Source organism: Triticum aestivum, chromosome 3D, assembly GCF_018294505.1.
Source record: "Triticum aestivum cultivar Chinese Spring chromosome 3D, IWGSC CS RefSeq v2.1, whole genome shotgun sequence".
Taxonomy (NCBI): Eukaryota; Viridiplantae; Streptophyta; class Magnoliopsida; order Poales; family Poaceae; genus Triticum; species Triticum aestivum.
Window position 1 is genome coordinate 153,309,609 of NC_057802.1, and position 21,386 is coordinate 153,330,994.

Here is a 21,386-nt window from a genome sequence, read left to right on the forward strand (position 1 = left end):
TGCCGTTCCATATGAAAGCAGCCCGCGGCCAATTCATACCTCTGAAAGTTAACAAATTATAAAAGTACGCCGTTGTTGCTTCGCCCTTATGAATAGAAGAAACCCTTTTATCACCATGTGTTAGATCCGGCTGTATGTTGCAAAGCTTTGCCAGCAGGTCATCCAGTTGCCGTGGAGCGGTCATAGACAGGTTGGGATGTAATTGAATGTTCCATTGCCCACTGTAGTGAGAGGCCACAGTGCATAACTTGTTCCTGGCAAAAGTGAAAAGCGTGGGAAAAGAGTCCCTTAACCGGCCATTGCCTGACCAATCATCTAGCCAGAAGGAAATCCTGGAGCCGTCTCTAACGAGCACTTTGTAGCGTTGATGACCAGAGGCATCGAGTTTTTGAGGTATCTCCAGATAGGTGCGTCTCCATTGCTTGCTACCATTGGAATGGTGCGTTCACAGTATCGTCGTCCAAACCAACTAAAGCAGGGCACTTCACTATCTTGCAACACCTTCATGGTGAAGCGGCAGATCATAGCCAAATTATGCGCACGTAAATCCCGGATTCCGAGTCCCCCACTGCCCCTGGGGAGGGTAACAACATCCCAGGCCACCAAGCATTGCCCTCCAAGGGCAGATTTCTTTCCTTGCCACAAAAACCCCCTGAGAATTTGCTCAAGCTTATCCAGGGACTCCTTCGGCCATAGAAATCAGGCCATATAATAATTTGGTATAGCTGCAAGTACGGAGTTTATGTAAGCCTCCCTCCCCAAGACAAGAAGGTTACCAACCAGCCAGAGAGTCTTTTGTCCACTCGGTGTATGACTGGCATCAACATCGCATGGGTGATCTTGTTTGTTGACAACGGCAAGCCCAAGTAGTTACAAGGGAAGGTTGAGACCGGACACTCTAGCAGCTCAGAAACTTGCTGGCTAGTAGATTGCTCCATGTTGATGGGCACAAAGGTGCTTTTATTGAAGTTGATCTGCAGACCAGTGAAGTCAGAGAAACGCTTAAGCATCCTCTTGACGATTGCGGTTTGCTCCACAGTCCCTTTGATCAGAATCAGGGTGTCGTCGGCGTACTGCAGCACCGGGAAAAAGGAATCCATCTCCAACGGATGTAGCAGATTGCCTCTCTTGAACTCCTCACAACACATCTGCCACTAAAATAAACAGGCAGGGTGATAATGAATCCCCCTGCCGGAGACCACACTTTGCGAGGATCGGCTCCCCCAGTTTTCCATTCAAAGTAACCCTTGCCAACTGTGTAGAGAAGGTTCTTGATCCAGAAGATCCACCTTTGTCCAAAACCCCTGGCGGCCAAAACAGCAAACAGTGCGTCCCAGCTAATACTATCAAAAGCTTTCTTGAAGTCTAGCTTCAGTACAATCATTGGGATCTTCTTCTTTTTTGCATATTGTACAAGCTCCGCAGCGAGGGAAATTTTTTCAACAATGCATCTGCCAGCAAGGAAACCAGATTGTAGTGGGTGCACTAGTTTAGGTATCCACAGCTGCAGCCTGGTAGTTAAGGCCCTGTTTGGTTCATAAGTTCTAGGACTTTTTTTAGTCCCAACTTATAAGTCCCAAGTCCCTAAAAAGTCCCTACTTGTTTGGTTCCTGGGACTTAACATGGACTAAAAGACCATATTACAACTATAAGACCCTATAAGACTCTCCTTTAGAGTCTTATTTCATAAGTCTCAAATGCCCACTTTAAGTCCCTATAAGTCCCTCCTGTTTGATTTAGATGGGACTTATAGGGACGTTTGATTTAGATGGGACTTATAGGGACTTTTTTAAGTCCCTAAACCAATAAGTCCCTGGAAACAAACACCCTCTAAGACTTTTGTGGCTAGCTTGGGGAGGCTATGCACCAAGGATATAGGCCGGAAGTCTTTAATCTCCATTGAAATTTCTTTTTAGGCAGCAAGAAATGGATGCAGAATTGACGCCTGAGAGATCGGCATTATTTGCATGAAAGTCACTGAAAAAATTCAGCAGATCAGGTTTCAGAGTTTCCTTGAAGCATTTGTAGAACTCATTTGTGAAACCGTCTGGCCCAGGGCTACGGTTGTTCGGGGAACGGTTGATTGCAGAGACGATTTCGGCCCATGAAAACTGCTCTTCTAGCGAGCTTAGGTCGATCGGATCATAGAGCGCTGAGATATCTACGACCGGTACCGAAGGAGAGGCCTGTCCGAACAAGGTGTTGAAATACTCAGTTGCTATCCTGAGCTTGTCCTCATCATCAAAGAATTCGATACCATCCTTGACAAGAACTCTGATTTTGTTCCTTCTTGAATGACTATTTGCAGCAGGATGGAAAAAACGGGTGTTTTCATCCCCCAAAGTGCATTGACGGATTTTTGCCCTTCTCCTCCAAATGCTAGTTTGCCAAAGGATTAACTGCTGGACTTTCTTATTGGCATAATCTCTAAGACAAAACTCCAAGTTAGAGAGTGTCCTGTACTCCTCAACCGCATTCAAAAAGTCCACAACATGCTTGTTATTTTCCATGAGCAGCTGAACACTTCCCCTGCTTCTACCCCACTTGCGGATGGCAGCTCGAATTCTTCTCATCTTAATGCTGATAAGAGATGTAGTCACAGCAAAGGCCCTGGTGCCTCTAGTCCAACCTTCTGAGATAACCCCCCTGACCTCTTCAATATCCAGCCAAAAATTCTCGAACCTGAAAAAATTGCTTCTGGTGGTGTCTTTACTGAATTCCACGATGAACAGAGCATGATCAGAAGTTGCGGCCATTATGGCAGTGGCCACAGTTTGGAAGAAACCCAAATTCCACTCGGCGTTGACGAGCACCCTGTCCAGCTTAACAAGCGTTGGTTCCCTTCTCTTATTGGACCAAGTATATTTGCGATTTGCAATAGGAATATCATCCAAGCCATGTTCTCTAATCCAGCTGTTAAAGTGCTCCATGACTGACCAGTTTATGCATCCTCTAGATTTCTCATGGGCAGACCTGTACATGTTGAAGTCACCCAGCAGTATCCACGATCCACCCACAAGAGCAGCAGCTTGGTTGAGGTGCTGAAAAAAAATCTTCCCTTTCTGAACTATCACATGGGGCATATACAGTGGTCAGTGTGGCGGCATTTCCATTGGAATTTGACTGAAAGTTAACAGTAATGCAGAACTCCACTTCAAAGCAGGAGACAGTTGATGGATTCCAAGCCTTCAAGCTCTGAAGTTTTGTTTCCTGCAAGCACGCAACGTCAGCACGGCTTATAGAGTGAGTCGCATCCTTGATTAAAGAGCATTTATCAGTGTCACCAAGACCGCATATGTTCCAGTTTAGAATCCTCATATTAGATGTGGGGGGCACACAAAAAACAAGGAAGAACAAAGACAGAGGACAGCAAGGAGGTACTCTGAATGTAAGACTGGAAATTCATTCGAATAGAGACAAGAGATGCAAATACAAGTAGGATGCAGATACAACAGCCGCAGACGCAGCAGACCGACACATGCAGATACAACTACCCCTGAGAGTGACATGGACTGAAGATAATAACGCATGACAAGTCTTGTTGAATCTATCGAAAAAAAAGTCTTGTTGAATCTATGAGAGAGTTTGAGAATCTTGTTACAGATCAAGAAACTATCATTTCACAGTGAATCTAGGTTGGCTGTTTTTTTTCATTCTTGATATAAGGTTGCCTATATGATCGAGATTTGTGTTCGATGCTGAAGAAATTCGCGGAGAAGGGACATAACTAAAAAGAATTTCTATTCATAATAATACTAATTCAGACACCAATTACATCAAGAGTAGCCCCATTGGCCACGTTTGGTTCCAGAGACCATATTCACACCTAGACTGGCTAGAATCAGCCGAGCTACACTCTGATTCTGATGGCTAGCACGATTTACACTAACAGCTGAGCTACACTGATTCTGTGCCCTGCCATGGGTGGTTCATTCAGTTGGTCCATACGAAGTAGGGGCACACGGGTCCCATGGCCGGCGTCCAGTTGCCACAGCCGAAGAAGCACTTCCCCTGCATCGGCCCTGGCATGGACACCACGCCTCCTCTGGTCGGTACCCTGCAGTAGCAGAAGCACGTCGCAGAGGTGCCACCGCAGGGGCTTATCATGTGTGGCTGCGGCTGCTGCTGCTGCTGCTGCTTCTGCTGGATCAGCGGCGTCGCCAGCGCCGATGAGCCACCGCAAGGGCTTGTAAGTAACTGCGGCGGCTGCTGCTTCTGCTGGATCGGCGGCGATGGCGCCAGCGAGCCGGTGATGGTCATCTTGACCCCACGCAGCATGAGCTCAACGAGCAGCCGCGCCGTGTTGCGCGCGTCGTCCAACCCGCAGTGCAGGCGGCCCTCCCAGTCCAGCCCCGCCGCCCGGACCGCCTCCTGAAGGGTGACCCGCCCTCCGCCGCCGAGCGCCGCCTGGAAGGGGACCCTCAGGTTGATCCAGCGATCGAAGTAGGAGGGCTTCTCGATCCCCTTGAAACGGCACTCTGACTCGAGCATGGTGCGGCAATCCCAATCTCCCCACGTCACGACGGCCAAGCTCCCTGCCCCCGCCGTCGCCGCCTTCAGCCAATTGTCGTGCATCCAGAGCGCCTCGCCAAGATCCACGCCGCCGTCCACGTCCTCCTGCCGGATGCCGGTGAGTTCCCTGCAAAACTCGGTCAGCACAGGGTGATGTTTTGGACGAACGTACCTGCGAAACGCGGACTCGATGCGGCCGGTGGCGCCGTCGACGAGCACGGCGGGGAACTCGATGATTTCCTGCGGGAAGATCCGCGCGTCTTTCACGCACGTCGCCTCGAAGTCGACCACCACGAAGAAGTCGAAATCTTGCACCTGCCCCTGCCCGCGCGCCGCCATGATCGCTGCCATGTTCGACGAGGTGCGCGCAAACTGCGAGAGTCGAGATCGGGGAAACTAGGGATCGAAAACTAGGGCGGCGAAGATCGGGGAAAGTGGGAATCGAAAACTAGGGCAGCGAAGGTCGGGGAAAGCTGGGATCGAAATCTGATTTGTTTTATCGTCACGCTTCGGGCAGGCACAATTTCTAATCCAATCCGATACTTATCGGAACAACACTTGGCGCTCTCTTTTTTTTACGCAGTTGGCGCTATTTTTTAATCTACTCCCTCCGTTTCTAAAGGAGAACGCTCCTTTGCGGGCGATCGTTGCAACGCTCGATCCATATCCTCTCCTCCAGTTAATTCTATTAATTAGTGGGACTCAGTTTTTTCTTCCATAAATCTCTGCCGCAATAAATTAAACAAGTGGGGCCCAGCATTGCCTTTCATAAATCTCTCTGCCCCCCTGATTTCAACGGGGTGGGCCAGGTGCATCCCTTAATTTTCGGAGTGAATTGCAAAAACCACCACATTTGAAGTTAAAGCATCCAATTGCCACCACATTTCCAGCGCGTCCCAAAAATCCACCACTTTACTTGTAAATTTTCTCAATAAAAACAAATGACCGGTTTGCCGCAGTTAACCCGATTTCTGACAGGGCTGGCCCACCCGTCAGGTGCCACGTGGGCGAGGCCAGACGGCAAGTGGGTTGACGGCCGTTAGGGCTGTCGGTACAAAACAGAGCCCCCACTCCCCGTCGCTCACACTCCACTCGCTCACTCTCTCACTCTCACTCCTCTGCTCTGTCCCCTGTTGCCGCCGCCGGAGGCACGGTTCCCTCCCCGCCGTAGAAGATGCCGTCGTGGAAGGATGGAGAGGAGAGCAGCGACGAGGAGGAGCTGGTCGGCATGGATCTGGAGCAGCACTGGGTAAGATATCTGCTTTGCACCTAGGGTTAGGGTTAGTGTTCAAGTGTTCTTCGATTTGAGACCATGTTTGGAGCAGTTGCTATCTTTTCTGCGGTTCACTAGTGTGCTACAATGCAGGCGAACCCTGACACCACTATAGATCCATCCTTCTGTGGTAGAGCTGCAGATGCAAGCATCACATGTAGACTGCACTTGGCCCCATGCATGAAATATGTTGCATTTGAAGGAAAGGACACTGGGAGGAGGTTCTATGGATGTGTTGTTCCTCAGGTCAGTGTTATCCAACGAGTTAATTTGGAGTGTCTGCTGTAGATTTGCAGTCTAATGTAGATTTGGTAGTGTAATGTAGATTTGGTAAATTCAGTTAAATGTAAGTTAGTCTGCAGTAAATTTGCAGTGTATGCAGTAGATTTGGTAGTTAGTATGCAGTAAATTTGGACTGTCTGCAGTTGCTGTCAGTAAATTCAGTTAAATTGTGTTAGTGGTAGTTAGTCTGCAGTGAATTAAGTAAATTCAGTCAATTTGGACTGTCTACAGTTGATGAAACATGTTTTTCACAGTGATTTTGCAAGCATCAGTTTCTGTCAGTAAATGAAACATGTTTAGGACATTGATTAAGTAAATGAAACATGTCAGTAAATTAAGTAAATGAAACATGTCAGTAAATTAAGTAAATGAAACTTGATGCAGGATGGTATTGACTGTGGAGTTGCTCAGTGGGTTGATGCCCCATGGCCTTCTATTCTGCAAAGATGTTTGGAGAAGTTATGGGAGATGTTTCATGAGGAGAATCATGGCAGAATGATTGACCATGAGAAGTATAAGAAAGAGTTGGACAAGGTCAGCAAGCAGTTGGATACACTTGGGGATCAGTACAGTCAGCTGGTTGAGGAAGTCACCAAGATGTTTGATTGGGTAGATCAGAACAACAGGGTCATGAGTGATGAAGAGTTCAAGCAGAAGCAGATGGATGTGGACAAGGACATGGAGAAGCTAGCTATCAGCAAGGAGAAGCAGAGTGCTGACTTTGGCAAGATGAAGGAGATGGAGAAGCTGGCTCAGGAGCTGAAGGAGATGAAGTGCATTCTTAGGTCTCAGGGGGAGATCATTAGGAACACAAGGAAGGAGAGGGATGAGATGAAGAAAGAGAGGGACAGGCTGGTAGAGGAGAAGAAGAAGCTGGAGTTTCTGGTGGGTGATCTTATGAAAGCTGGTCATGGCAACAAGGACAAGCTTGCCAAGATCAAGTCAATCCTTGATGAGTGAACAATGATGTTCATCACCTCAGTTATGTTAAGCTAATATGTGGCCTTGGAACAGTATAGCTGGCCTTGGGGTTGTATATTTTGGGAATCCCCTAGTTATGTAATGACTGTAATGATTTTCTACAAAACTACCTCCAGTTAAGTTATGTAATGTATGTAATGACTAGCTACAAAACTACCTCCAGTTAAGTTATGTAATGTATGTAATGACTAGCTGCAAAACTACCCCAGTTATGTAATTGTTGATGACCAAGGTGGCCAAAATCTTTTAGAATAGAAAATCAAACAAGGCTTGGGCTCAAGGTGGCCAAAATCTTTTAGAATAGAAAAAGCATCAAATCAAACAAGTAATGATCAGTCAAAATATCAGTCAAAATATCAATCAAACAAGCATGAAACTTTCTCAGATTAGTCACATAGATATGAATGATTTACTGTAATTTTTAGAATTTTTTCTAGCAACTTTTAAATATCAGTCAAAATGTGGTCAAACTAGTCAAGCTCAAAGTTGAAATGCATTAAGGCCATAGTAACTGGCCATTCATATCAAAAGCACAAGGCCATAGTAACTGCCATGTTTCTGGCCATGTTTTTACTGCCATGTTTTTCAACTTCTTACTGCCATGTTTTTCAACCAAAAGCACAAGGCCATAGTAACTGGCCATTTTACAACCAAAAGCATAAAGAAATAGTAGCTGCCATGCTGCCATGTTACATCCAAGGTGGCCAAAATCTTTTAGAATAGAAAATCAAACAAGGCTTGGGCTCAAGGTGGCAAAAATCAAACAAGTAAATTGTTGATGACACAAACATGTTCTCAACCATAAAAGTTCTCATCCATAACAGTTCTCAAACTTAGCATGGTAACACAAACAAGTTCTCAAGCTAAATACTGATTACACATAGCAGTTCACACATAGCAGTTCTCAGGCATAGTTTATGATATTTAGAAATACTTAAGGTAGGCAGTTCAAAATACAACAGCCAAATTGTGCACTGACTAGTTGCCACTGGCATAAAAGTAACCCCTCATCCTGGTGCTCTGGAACCTCTTCCTTTTAGACCCTACTGTTGCTCCCTCTGTTGTAGTTGCAGCCCTAGGTGCCATGTAGGGCCTTCCACCTCTCCTGCTGGCTGCATTGCTTGAACCTGAAGCTCTTGTGGCAGCCTGGGAAGTAGTAGAAGCATCAATGGTGATGCTTGCCCTTGTAGAAGCAGCAGTTGTTCTTCTTGGCCTTGTAGAAGCAGCAGGCTGGGCAGGACCAGTAGAAGCAGCAGTTGATTTTCTTCCCCTGGTAGATGTAGCAGGCTGGGAATGACCAGTAGCAGTTGTTCTTCTAACCCTAGTAGTTGCAGCAGGTGGTGCACTGGTTGCAGGCTGTGCAGTAGCAGTAGAACTTCCCCCAGCTCCATGGTAGTGAGTTCTGGTTGTCTAAGAAAGCACACATCATAGCCCAACAATTAGGATGAATCAAATGATTAAAACAATGAAAACTGGTGAGGCTAGTTGTTTGTGCCAGTTTCATGGTAATAAGTTGAAAACAATGACAACAGTGTGCATATTCCATACCTTGTGCTTGTCCTTTCTTGCCTGCAGATGAGGCTTCAGGGGCTGAGGGCAGTAGGTGTACCTATGTTTCTGCATCTTGCAGTTGCTACAGGTGATAGTTGCCATCCTTGATGTATCCTTCTTTGTTGGGACCTCAAATTGCCCCTTCCTCCTAGCTGTTTGCTTTCTGCCCTTCTTCTCTTTGAACACTGGTGGATCTATGTCAGCAGTTGGTGTCCTAGGCCAACAGTCAGGCCCTGGTACAGGGTAGATGATGTGCTTGTATGTTTCCTTATACAATGGTTTTTTGAAGAACTCATGCACATAGTCTTCTGGCTGCCCCTTCACTCTTGTAATGGCAGAAACTGCATGGTTACATGGCCAACCACATAGGTCCCACTTCTTGCAGTCACAGGTCCACTTATCAAGGTTCACACAGTAGGTAGACTCCCCACTAGTGACTTGCCAAATACCAGGACCTGCCATGTATGCAGTGCATTGCCTTGAGTACTTCTTTGACTCCTCCAACTTCTCCATATAAGTGGGTGTTATCTCCCACTTACTCTTCTCTGTCTTCTCTCTAACTGCTTGGTACTTAACCATCAACTTAGTTCTGAATCCATCTACACAGCTCCTTATTGGCTTGTTCCTCACATCTAGTATCATCTTGTTATACACTTCACTAAGATTGTTAACTACTAGGTCTGTCTTGCATGTGTGATCCATAGCATGCCTTGCCCAAGTCTCTTTAGGGATATCACAAAGCCACTTCCAAGCATCTTCATCCTCCTTTCTCAGTTCATTCATTGCAACCTCAAAACCATTCTTGGTGTATGAATATGCAGCATTGTCCATATGCTTCTTCAACTCCTCACTCCTGAAGCCAGCTGACTGGAAATTTGCATAGATATGTCTAAGACAATATCTTTGAGGTGAGTGTGGGAACACAGCTTGAATTGCATTCAACAGCCCCTGTTGAAGTCATTACATAGATGGCAACAAGTATTAATCATATAACTTCATAATGGCAGCAAGTATTAATCATATAACTTCATAATGGCAGCAAGTATTAATCATATAACTTCATAATGGCAGCAAGTATAACAAATTATTATTTCTAGAAATTGCTCATTCAATTGTGAAATGAAAAATATACCTTCTGTCTATCAGAGATGATTGTGTATGTGCCCCACTTGTTCCCCTCTCCAATGCAAGCTCTTAATTGGCTAAGAAACCAAGTCCAACTTTCCTTGTCCTCCTTATCAACAATACCAATTGCAATAGGGAATATGTTGTTATTCCCATCCCTACCAGTGGCAGCAAGTATCTGTTGCCTAGTAGAAAGCTTGATAAAGCAACCATCTAAACCTGTATTAAAGCATTGGGTAGTGAAATGAGTGCATTATTAAGTACAAGATATGGGCAATGAATTGGAGTAATTTAGAATGCATATAATACCTATAAAGGGCCTACACCCATTCAAGAAACCTTCTTTTGAAGCATTCAGACAGTAGAACATGTAGTGGAACCTAGGATTTGGGCTAGGATGGAGCTCAAGCTCTCTGGTAGTCACAATGCATCTGCTCCCAAGGTTGGTATCAAGCACAGCTTCAAGATAATCCCTAAACCTTGTGTATTGTCCCTTCATGTCACCTTCCACCACTTCAATGGCCAATGACCTTGCCCTGTAGGCCTTGGTCTTTGGCACTTCCAGCCCATACTTAGTCTTTGTTCTTTTTAAAATTGCATCAACACCAGCCCTTGGATTATCTCTCAGTTGCTGCTCACATGTTCTGGCCATCCAGTCAACTGTCACTTTGGTTTTTTCTCCATGTGCACCACAAGTGTGCAACAACTTCATCTTCTTGATGCAGAATGTCTTCTCATGAGCAATTGTGGATGCAGTCATGAAAAAAGGACACCCATTGTCCCTTTCTTTGCAATGCACAATGATCCTATCCTTGCAGTTCCTATGGTACTGGAAATTTCTAAGGATTCTGATATGAAAATTCCTAAGTGCTCTTCTAAACTGATACACATCAGTGAAGCACATACTCAAGCAAAGTTGGTCATGAGCATCTGGCTTGGTCTCATCATACCAGATCCTAGTCCTGGCCCTCTTGGCTTGACTCTTCCTTCCACAGGGCAGTGGTAGACCTGACTCATCATCTGAATCACTAATGCCATAGTCCCCAGGGAAACAAGCAGAATCATCAGATGGAATGAAATCAGGAATTACCTCAATGTCAGCTTCATGGTGTGATCTTGTAGTGGGGCCTGCTTTGCCTACTTTCTTGAATGTTTGAGGAAGAGGTGTCTCAGGTTCTGTGTCTGAGTCCTCTGCCTCTGGACACATCTCTTCCACTTCTGTGTCTCCTTCAAAGTGATGCATAGGATCCTCTCTCTGTTTCCTTTTCTGCTTCAGCTTCTCAATGATTTCATCTTCCTCCTCATTACCTATGTCATGCTCTTCCTCCTCAATGATTTCATCTTCCTTCTCAATGATTTCATCTTCCTCCTCAGAGCAGTCCTCACAACAGTTCAAATCAACAAACACTTCATCATCAGAGGGGCCAACATCTTCCTGTAATTTCTCTTTGCCCTTTGCTTTCTTCAAATTCATGCTCTGTTGTGTGTTAATATATGCAGACTCTTCACCTGGCTCTACAACAGCAATAGGCACAGCATAGAGCTCTTCAACTGTGTCTTCAACAGCAATAGGGAACAATACTCCTGCCTCATCTATAGAAATAATGTTGGAATCCCCCACATTACTTATAGGCACTTGTTCCTCCACAATATTTGACCTGTTAAACTCTCCTGGATTAGGCTCATTAGCCTTAATTACAGTTATGTTGAGCACCTTCTGCTCAGCATAATAGTCTAGCATCTCTTCCACACTATCTTCACTGTCAATAACCTGCATTCCTGCTGCCCCCTTTCCTTCTTCTTTCATATAGAACATGTAGTCAGCTTCAGTATATCCCTCTTCAGTCTCTAGCAGTGCTAACATGTTAATATAAGTAATTTCTGACAGAGAAATGGTCCTCTCCAAGTTGTCTCTCCCTTGAAAATGGTACCTTATTTCCCATATCTCATCATCCAAACTACAGAAAATTGAGGAGAATTAGTGCTTCATTGATTCTGTTTTAATAATGTAACATGTTATTCAGACAAGATATTAGCACTATCTTCACTGTCAATAAGGACTAAACAAAGCATTCATGCATAAAACCATAAACCCAGAGCTATATTTCCTACTGAAACATGTTGTACAGAAAAGATATTAACTATATCAGCTACAACACTTGAGTAAACAAACAATAATCTTCAGTAAACAAAGCACTAAAATCAAACTGCCCTAAAATCTCCTAAAATCTAACAACCCTAAAATTTCCTAAAATCTAACAGCCCATTAACAACCATACTGTAACATGATAGGTTTATATGCAATCTAACAACCCTAAAATTTCCAGTGAATCCAATGAAGAGAGGGGTGGAGGGGGAAGAAATCTTACCACACGCCGCCGAACCCTGAAGCCCACTGATGGCCTTCTCCCACGCCTGAAGCCCTGATCTTGCGTGCTAGGGCCGCCGCCGCACGGCGCTCTATGTCCCACTCCGGCGGCGAGGGGGGCGAAGGGGATCGCTCCGGTGAAGGAGCCCGCTGCGTCAGCAAGCTACTGCTGCCGAACCAGTTGTCCACCTCCGAGAACCCATCACCATCGCCTCCAGTCCCTCCGCCGCCTGCTGACTCGCCGCCGCCGCCGGTAGGTTTAGCCGCCGCCGCCATCGCAGGACAGAGAGAGAGAGACGGGGGAAAGAGGGGAGAATGGGCCAAGCAGTCAGAGCCGCGACCGCTTTGACCACGCGCGTGCCGTAACGGCCGTCAACCCACTCGCCGTCTGGCCTCGCCCACGTGGCACCTGACGGGTGGGCCAGCCCTGTCAGAAATCCGGTTAACTGCGGCAAACCAGTCATTTGTTTTTATTGAGAAAATTTACAAGTAAAGTGGTGGATTTTTGGGACGCGCTGGAAATGTGGTGGCAATTGGATGCTTTAACTTCAAATGTGGTGTTTTTTGCAATTCACTCTAATTTTCCTGACACACAGATTTGCTTAATAGGAAGGTTGAGATCCCGTCAAAACAAATAAGGAAAGTTGAGTTACCTTAGTTCCGGTCGGAAACCGAGCGCTAGAACGCTCGCGCGCGAAATAGCATCTCTCGTTTCTAAATATAAGTATTTTTACATATTTCGAATAGTCTATAACATACGAATGTATGTAGACATATTTTAAAATGTAGATTCACTTATTTTACTCCGTATATAGTCATGTGTTGGAATCTCTAAAAAGACTTACATTTGGGAACAGAGTGAGTAATCAACAAACCAAAGGCTGTGATTTCTCTAAAAAAACAAACAAAGGTTGTGATTAGCGGGGAATAAAAACAATGGCTGTGCATCTTCACATGTTCATGTGTTAGTTGGTTTTGTTGGAGCCTTTCTTATTATTATCTTGCTACTTCTACTTTAGAGTCTTAGAGCATCTATAGTCGGGCATCCCAAACCTGCCTCAAACCCTGGGCGGACAGCCCATCACTGACCAGTAAAACAAAAATGGCTCATCCGGGCGCTTCAAAACGCCCTTAAAAGCACGGACTGTCCGACGCCCATTAATCCATCGGCAAGTTGTCGGTGGAGCCCGACGAGGACAGCGGCTCCGCGCTTGGGTCTACCGTCGGTCGCTGACGACGGCGGGGACGGACGCTTGGCGGCTCCGCTGGATGAACGCCAAGGCGTGGCAGCTTGCCATTGAGCAGTCTGAGTGCGAGGGGGCAGAGGCAACGGCGGAGGCGGCTCGGCTCACGAAGCTCAAGCGGCAGGAAGACACGACCGTCCGGTGGCTCAAAGTGCCCATCGTCCTCTCCGACACCTCCGAGACGACAACGGCGACGACCATGGCACCTCGTCCGATGACTCGGGCAATCCTCCACCAACCGCCGACACCTACAGCTGCACTGTCGACCGAAAGGGGAAAGGTTCGGCGAGGAAGTGGTGAAGATCCACCTTCTCCACTTTAATTTCAAGTTTCCAGGTGTAGTTTAAATTTGTCCGTCATATATGTGCATTATGTGAATTTTGGCGATCTTTTAAAGATCTGTTGGTGATCTTTTGGCGAACGGATTGTGCATTTATATGTCCGGTTGTATGTCTGTTTCATGTTCTACGTAGTTTTATTCATGTTCCATGATTTGGTATTGATATAAGGGATCGAATATAAGATACACGGATGTGGACGACGCTTTTTGAGGCCTGGCCGATCAATGCACGCGGACACGACTGGACGCGTCAGCGGACGCTTCAACAGATGATGTAAAACTTGATGATATAAAAATGATTATAGGCTAGAAAAGATAAGATGTTTGGACACCGTGGTTGTGGTTGCTTTTCCATATGCCCAAAAACTGGAGCCCAAAGAAGTGAAAAACTGAAAAGCAATTGAAACATGAAATCCAACGGTGGAGAGGTCAGGAGCTTCGAACGGGACTAGCGACTCGGTGGTGGTCAGGTCGGTAGATTGGAGGACACCTGATCGCTAATAAACCTCAGCGGCCGACGATGGTGTGGCAGCTACCATCTTGGACGGGGAACTGTTTGAATTGACAACGGCGTTTCGAGCTTCCACAATAGTTTTATTGACCGAAAGGTACGAGCAATGGGGTGGCAGCGGGGCTGGGGCGGTCACCGGATTGTCGGTGACAAGTAAGTTTCACCGTGGCGGTTGGGTTCCCGACACCGGAAGACGTCTAAACATTAGGGATAGTTACTTTGACTCTTATAACATGACCCAAAGTTCGCTAGGCAGCTGGAACATTTTGGTCCCAGCTCACCTGGTCAATTTGGGCCATGCTTCAGAGATCCAATGATCCACGTGTATTTTTTTTTTATTTGTGCACCTAGAGGGCGATTGCATTGTAGTCTCCTACACATTTTTTGGAGCCCTTATAAATACCCAAATGATATGTATTACAAGTCAGATGCGTGGCACTTTGGCCCTGACGTTTTTTGACAACAATTATAGTCACGCATTGATAGAAAATGAGTGGATGAAAAGAAAAACTGTTATCCGCGGAAGGGAAGGAAATCTTACTCAAATCAGTTGTACAATCTATCCCAACTTATGCCATATCTGTCTTTAAAATCCCTAAAAAATTGCGAAGGAATCATTGACGCGTGCTACCTCTTGAGCACTCCGTTGGTTTTCCCTTGAAGAGGAAAGGGTGATGCAGCAAAATAGCGTAAGTATTTCCCTCAGTTTCGAGAACCAAGGTATCAATCCAGTAGGAGACTACACGCAAGTCGTCTCGTACCTACACAAACAAATAAGAACCTTGCAACCAACACGATAAAAGGGTTGTCAATCCCTTCACGGCCACTTGCAAAAGTGATATCTGATAGAGATAATAAGATAAATATTTTTGATATTTTTATGATATCGATTGGAAAGTAAAGATTGCAAAATAAAAGACGGAAGGAATAGTAAATTAATAGGAAAATAATATGATGGAAAATAGACTCGGGGGACATAGGTTTCACTAGTGGTTTCTCTCAAGATAGCATAATTATGGTGGGTGAACAAATTACTGTCGAGCAATTGATAGAAAAGTGCATAATTATGAGAATATCTAGGCATGATCATGTATATAGGCATCACGTCCGCGACAAGTTGACCGAAACGATTTTGCATCTACTACTATTACTCCACACATCGACCGCTATCCAGCATGCATCTAGAGTATTAAGTTCATAAGAACAGAGTAACACATTAGGCAAGATGACATGATGTAGAGGGATAAACTCAAGCAATATGATATAAACCCATCTTTTTATCCTCGATAGCAACAATACAATGCGTGCCTTGATGCCCCTGCTGTCACTGGGAAAGGACACCGCAAGATTGAACCCAAAGCTAAGAACTTCTCCCATTGCAAGAAAGATCAATCTAGTAGGCCAAACCAAACTGATAATTCAAAGAGACTTGCAAAGATAACAAATCATACATAAAAGAATTCAGAGGAGCTTCAAATATTGTTCATAGATAATCTTGATCATAAACCCACAATTCATCGGATCTCGATAAACACACCGCAAAAAGTATTACATCGAATAGATCTCCAAGAAGATCGAGGAGAACTTTGTATTGAGATCCAAAGAGAGAGAAGAAGCCATCTAGCTAATAACTATGGACCCGAAGGTCTATGGTAAACTACTCACACATCATCGGAGAGGCTATGGTGTTGATGTAGAAGCCCTCCGTGATCGATTCCCCCTCCGGCGGAGCGCCGGAAAAGGCCCCAAGATGGGATCTCACGGGTATAGAAGGTTGCGGCGGTGGAAATAGGGTTTGGTGGTGCTCTCGGATGTTTTCAGGGTATATGAGTATATATAGGCGAAAGAAGTCGGTCAGGGGAGCCACGAGGAGCCCACGAGGGTGGGGGCGCGCCTACCCCCCTGGGCGCGCCCTCCTGCCTCGTGGCCTCCTCGTTTCTTTCTTGACGTCCACTCCAAGTGTAACACCTCGCATGTAACTTTCCACTTTTGTAACTCCGACTCTTGCCATTTTCGGCTATGTGCTATGATATTCCCTTCGTGGTCGGGTTTTGTTTTTATTTTTTATTTTGTTCATGTCATGCATTTCATATCATGTCATCATGTGCATTGCATTTGCATACGTGTTCGTCTCATGCATCCGAGCATTTTCCCCGTTGTCCGTTTTGCAATTTGGCGCTCCCATCTCCTCCGGTGCACCCCTCTTGTTTTCTTTCATGTGCGGGTGTCAAACGTTCTCGGAATGGACCGAGGCTTGTCAAGTGGCCTTGGTATACCACCGGTAGACCACCGGTCAAGTTTCATTCCATTTGGAGGTCGTTTGGTACTCCAACGGTTAACCGGGCATCCGCAAAGTCCTTTTGTGTGTTGCAGCAAAACCCCCTCTCTAAACAGCCCCAAACCCACCAAACTCTCTTCCATGCTCTAGGTCGTTCGATCACGATCGTGTGGGCGAAAACCGCACCTCATTTGGACTCTCCTAACTCCCTCTACCTATAAAAATGCATCCCCTCCCGAAAACGTATGCAGTCCAAACCCTAACCCTCGTCCCTCCGCGCGCCGGACATGTCCGCCCGGCGCCGGAAAAATCGCCACCGCGCCCGGAGCCAGTCCGCCGCCGCCACGTGGCGCCGTACGCCGCGCGCGCCCGGCGGCCCGCCGAAGCCCGCCGCGGGCCCGCTGGCCCGTACGCCGCCGCGCGCCTTCCCCCGCTCGCCTCCTGCACCGCGCCGCCGCCTGCCTGCGCCGCCGCCGCCGCCTCGCCGCCTCGCCGCGCTCGCCTCCGCGCCACTGGCCGCCGCGCGTCCCTCCGCTGGAGCTCGTCGCCGCCCCGTGCCCTCCGGCCTCCTCCGCCTCTCCTCCGGCCGGCCGCCGCCTTCCTCTCCCCTTCCGTCGCCGACGAGGGATCGTACCCGATCAGATCTGGTAGAACTCCCCTGCGTTGACTTTCCCGAGACCCCGTTTTTCTCCTAGTTTTTCAATATGTTACAGCATATGCCCCTGTTCATCATTGCATAACTCTCTGCATATAGCTCCGTTTCGCGCGTGTAATATGTCAAATTGTTCATCTCGTGATGCTATACATTTTGTTCAATTGCACCATGTTCATTTGAGGCCATCTTGATGCCCAAATCTCTGTTGCAAGAGTGCTAGTTGCTGTTATCTGCTGGTTCTTAGCAGAACTTGGAGATTTGTCATTTTTGTATCATTTAATCTGTGCATCTTATGGGCATGAGCTCTACATGTGTTTTGTTGTATGCCACGCCATCTTTCCAAGGGTGTATGCCATGTATATTTGTGATCTCTGTGGTGACTAGCACAAGCATGCAAACTAGGCCCCGTAATGTTTCTGATTTCAGAGACTTAGTAATTTCTCCAAGTCTTTGTCTGCTGTTATTTTGTTGCCATGTAAACTTGATGCTACAGAGAGATCCATGCATATTTTGGAGATGTTCAGTAAGGATGATTTGTAGATATAGTTGTAATTGATCCTTTCCTGCCCTTGTTTGCAATTATGGAGTGCCATAGCATGACTCAATCTTGCTCTACTTTTGCTATAAAATATTTCTGGCAGATTCTTAACATGATATGCAATATTGCCAAGCTTGTTGTAGTTGATCCATACATGCTACGCTTTTGTTCTTGCCATGGTTAGCTTCATAAACTTGCCATCTTGCTGTAGGTATGCTTGTTTTATCATGCATTGCTTTGTGGTGAGTGCATCAAGCTCACAAAAATGCCTTCATATTATTGTTTCTGCCATGCTCTGTTTTCTGCTAAGTCTGAAACCTGATAACGAAACTTGCTATGTTTACAAGGTTGCCATTATATCTTCTGGTCCTTTTTGGCTTATGGTCAGTAAGGGACTTTTGTCATATGAATTTAGTAGAATACTGCCATGCCTTGTTTTGCCATGTCAAGTTCCTGTAGCATGTTGATTTCGTGCTCTGAACATTGCTACCTGATGTTGTTTTCTGCCATGTCCAGTAATTTCACCAAGTCTGTGAACCTGTTATCTTTTGCACTTTTGCCATGCTTGTTTGAGCTTGTTATGTTGTGATCTAGCCGTGGCTCAGTGTTCATCTTTTGTCAAGCATCTTCTGTAGATTACTGCCATATGCTTTGTTGCTATGTTGGAGTGCTGTAGCATTGTTACTTGTTGCGTTCTGATTGCTATCATGCTATTAATCGCAGATTCGTGTCATTCTTGTTTTGCTTGCCTTTTGCAAACCGTGCATCCGTTTCCGGTGATCTTTATATCGATTTCGACCAAAATCATCTCATCTTTCCAGTGGCATGCTTGGTTTGCCAAGTTACTGCCTTGTTCATCTTTTTCCTTCCGGAGCACGCATATGCATCGCATATCATATCTCGCATATCATACATGTTTTGCATCATGTTGCTTGTGCATTTCTCGGGATTGATTGTGGTTCCGTTGCTTGTGTTCTTGTCTTGGGTGAGCCGGGAGACGAGTTTGTGAACGAGGAACCTATTGAGTACGCTTACGAGGATCAAGCTTTTGACAACTCTGAGAACCTTGCAGGCAAGATGACCACCCCTCGAAATCACTTATATCTTTGCTTTGCTAGTTGTTCGCTCTATTGCCATGCTGCGCTACCTATCACTTGCTATATCATGCCTCCCATGTTGCCATGTCAGCCTAACCATCTTTTCCTAGCAAACCGTTGTTTGGCCAAGTTACTGCTTTTGCTCAGCCCTTCTTATAGCGTTGCTAGTTGCAGGTGAAGTTGAAGTTTGTTCCATGTTGGAACATGGATATGTTGGGATATCACAATATCTCTTATTTAATTAATGCATCTATATATTTTGGTAAAGGGTGGAAGGCTCGGCCTTATGCCTGGTGTTTTGTTCCACTCTTGCCGCCCTAGTTTCTGTCATACCGGTATTATGTTCCTTGAGTTTGCGTTCCTTACGCGGTTGGGTGATTTATGGGACCCCCTTGACAGTTCGCCTTGAATAAAACTCCTCCAGCAAGGCCCAACCTTGGTTTTACCATTTGCCACCTAAGCCTTTTCCCCCGGGTTTTCGCGAGCCCGAGGGTCATCTTTATTTTAACCCCCGGACCAGTGCTCCTTCGAGTGCTGGCCCAAACCGAGCGATGTCCTGCGCCCCCTGGGCAACCAGGGTCTATGCCAACCCGACGTCTGGCTCATCCGTTGTGCCCTGAGAACGAGATATGTGCAGCTCCTATCGGGATTTGTCGGCACATTCGGGGGCTTTGCTGGTCTTGTTTTACCATTGTCGAAATGTCTTGTAGACCGGGATTCCGAGACTGATCGGGTCTTTCCGGGAGAAGGTTTATCCTTCGTTGACCGTGAGAGATTATGATGGGCTAAGTTGGGACACCCCTGCAGGGTATTATCTTTTGAAAGCCGTGCCTGCGGTTATGAGGCAGATGGGAATTTGTTAATGTCCGGTTGTAGAGAACTTGTCACTTGACCCAATTAAAATACATCAACCGTGTGTGTAGCCGTGATGGTCTCTTCTCGGCGGAGTCCGGGAAGTGAACACGGTTTGAGTTATGAATGACGTAAGTAGGAGTTCAGGATCACTTCTTGGTCATTGCTAGATGACGACCGTTCCGTTGCTTCTCTTCTCGCTCTCTTTTGCGTATGTTAGCCACCATATATGCTTATTGCCGCTGCAGCTCCACCTCATTACACCAACCTTTTCCTATAAGCTTAAATAGTCTTGATCTCGCGGGTGTGAGATTGCTGAGTCCTCGTGACTCACAGATTCTACCAAAACAGTTGCAGGTGCCGACGATGCCAGTGCAGATGATGGGATCGATCTCAAGTGGGAGTTCGATGAGGAACGTGGTCGTTACTATGTGTCTTTTCCTGATGATCAGTAGTGGAGCCCAGTTGGGACGATCGGGGATCTAGCATTTGGGGTTATCTTATTTTCATTTGGATCTTGACTGTAGTCGGTCTATGTGTGTATTTTGGATGATGTATGAATTATATTTATGTATTGTGTGAAGTGGCGATTGTAAGCCAACTCTTTATCCCATTCTTGTTCATTACATGGGATTGTGTGAAGATGACCCTTCTTGCGACAAAACCACTATGCGCTTATGCCTCTAAGTCGTGCCTCGACACGTGGGAGATATAGCCGCATCATGGGCGTTACACCAAGTCTCCTGGATTGCGTTTGTTCCAAAAATCACTCTCCCGAAGGTTTCATTCCGTTTGGATTCCGTTTGATATTCCTTTTCTGCGAAACACTATAGGCAAAAAAACAGCAATTTGCACTGGGCCTTTGGTTAGTAGGTTAGTCCCAAAAATAATATAAAAGTATATAATAAAGCCCATTAAACATCCAAAACAGATAATATAATAGCATGGAACAATAAAAAAATTATAGATGCGTTGGAGACGTATCAAGCATCCCCAAGCTTAATTCCTGCTCGTCCTCGAGTAGGTAAATGATAAAAACAGAATTTTTGATGTGGAATGCTACCTAGCATAATTTTCTATGTAATTTTTTTTATTGTGGCATGAATGTTCAGATCCAAAAGATTCAAGATAAAAGTTTAATGTTGACATAAAAATAATAATATTCAAGCATACTAACTAAGCAATTATGTCTTCTCGAAATAACATGGCCAAAGAAAGTTCATCCCTACAAAATCATATAGTTTGGTCATGCTCCATTTTCGTCACACAAGAATGCTCTCATCATGCACAACCCTGATGACAAGCCAAGCAATTGTTTCATACTTTAGTAATCTCAAACGTTTTTCAACTTTCACGCAATACATGAGCGTGAGCCATGGACATAGCACTATGGGTGGAATAGAATATAATGATGGGGGTTATATGGAGAAGACAAAAAGGAGAAAGTCTCACATTGACGCGACTAATCAACGGGCTAGGGAGATGCCCATCAATTGATGTCAATTCAAGGAGTAGGGATTGCCATGCAACGGATGCACTAGAGCTATAAATGTATGAAAGCTCAACAAAAGAAACTAAGTGGGTGTGCATCCAACTTGCTTGCTCACGAAGACCTAGGGCATTTGAGGAAGCCCATTGTTGGAATATACAAGCCAAGTTCTATAATGAAAAATCCCCACTAGTATATGAAAGCGACAAAACAAGAGACTCTCTATCATAAAGATCATGGTGCTACTTTGAAGCACAAGTGTCGAAAAAAGGATAGTAGCATTGTCCCTT

The 21,386-nt window shown here is 45.7% G+C and overlaps 1 protein-coding gene across 1 annotated transcript; it reads right to left on the reverse strand.

Annotated features, from left to right (window-relative positions):
• Positions 1-3,724: 3,724 nt before the first annotated feature.
• On the reverse strand, positions 3,725-5,134 carry LOC123077991 (ERI1 exoribonuclease 2-like). Its single transcript, XM_044500376.1, has one exon. The coding sequence runs from the start codon at positions 4,861-4,863 to the stop codon at positions 3,934-3,936; it is 930 nt and encodes a 309-aa protein (XP_044356311.1). The 5' UTR covers positions 4,864-5,134; the 3' UTR covers positions 3,725-3,933.
• Positions 5,135-21,386: the final 16,252 nt, after the last annotated feature.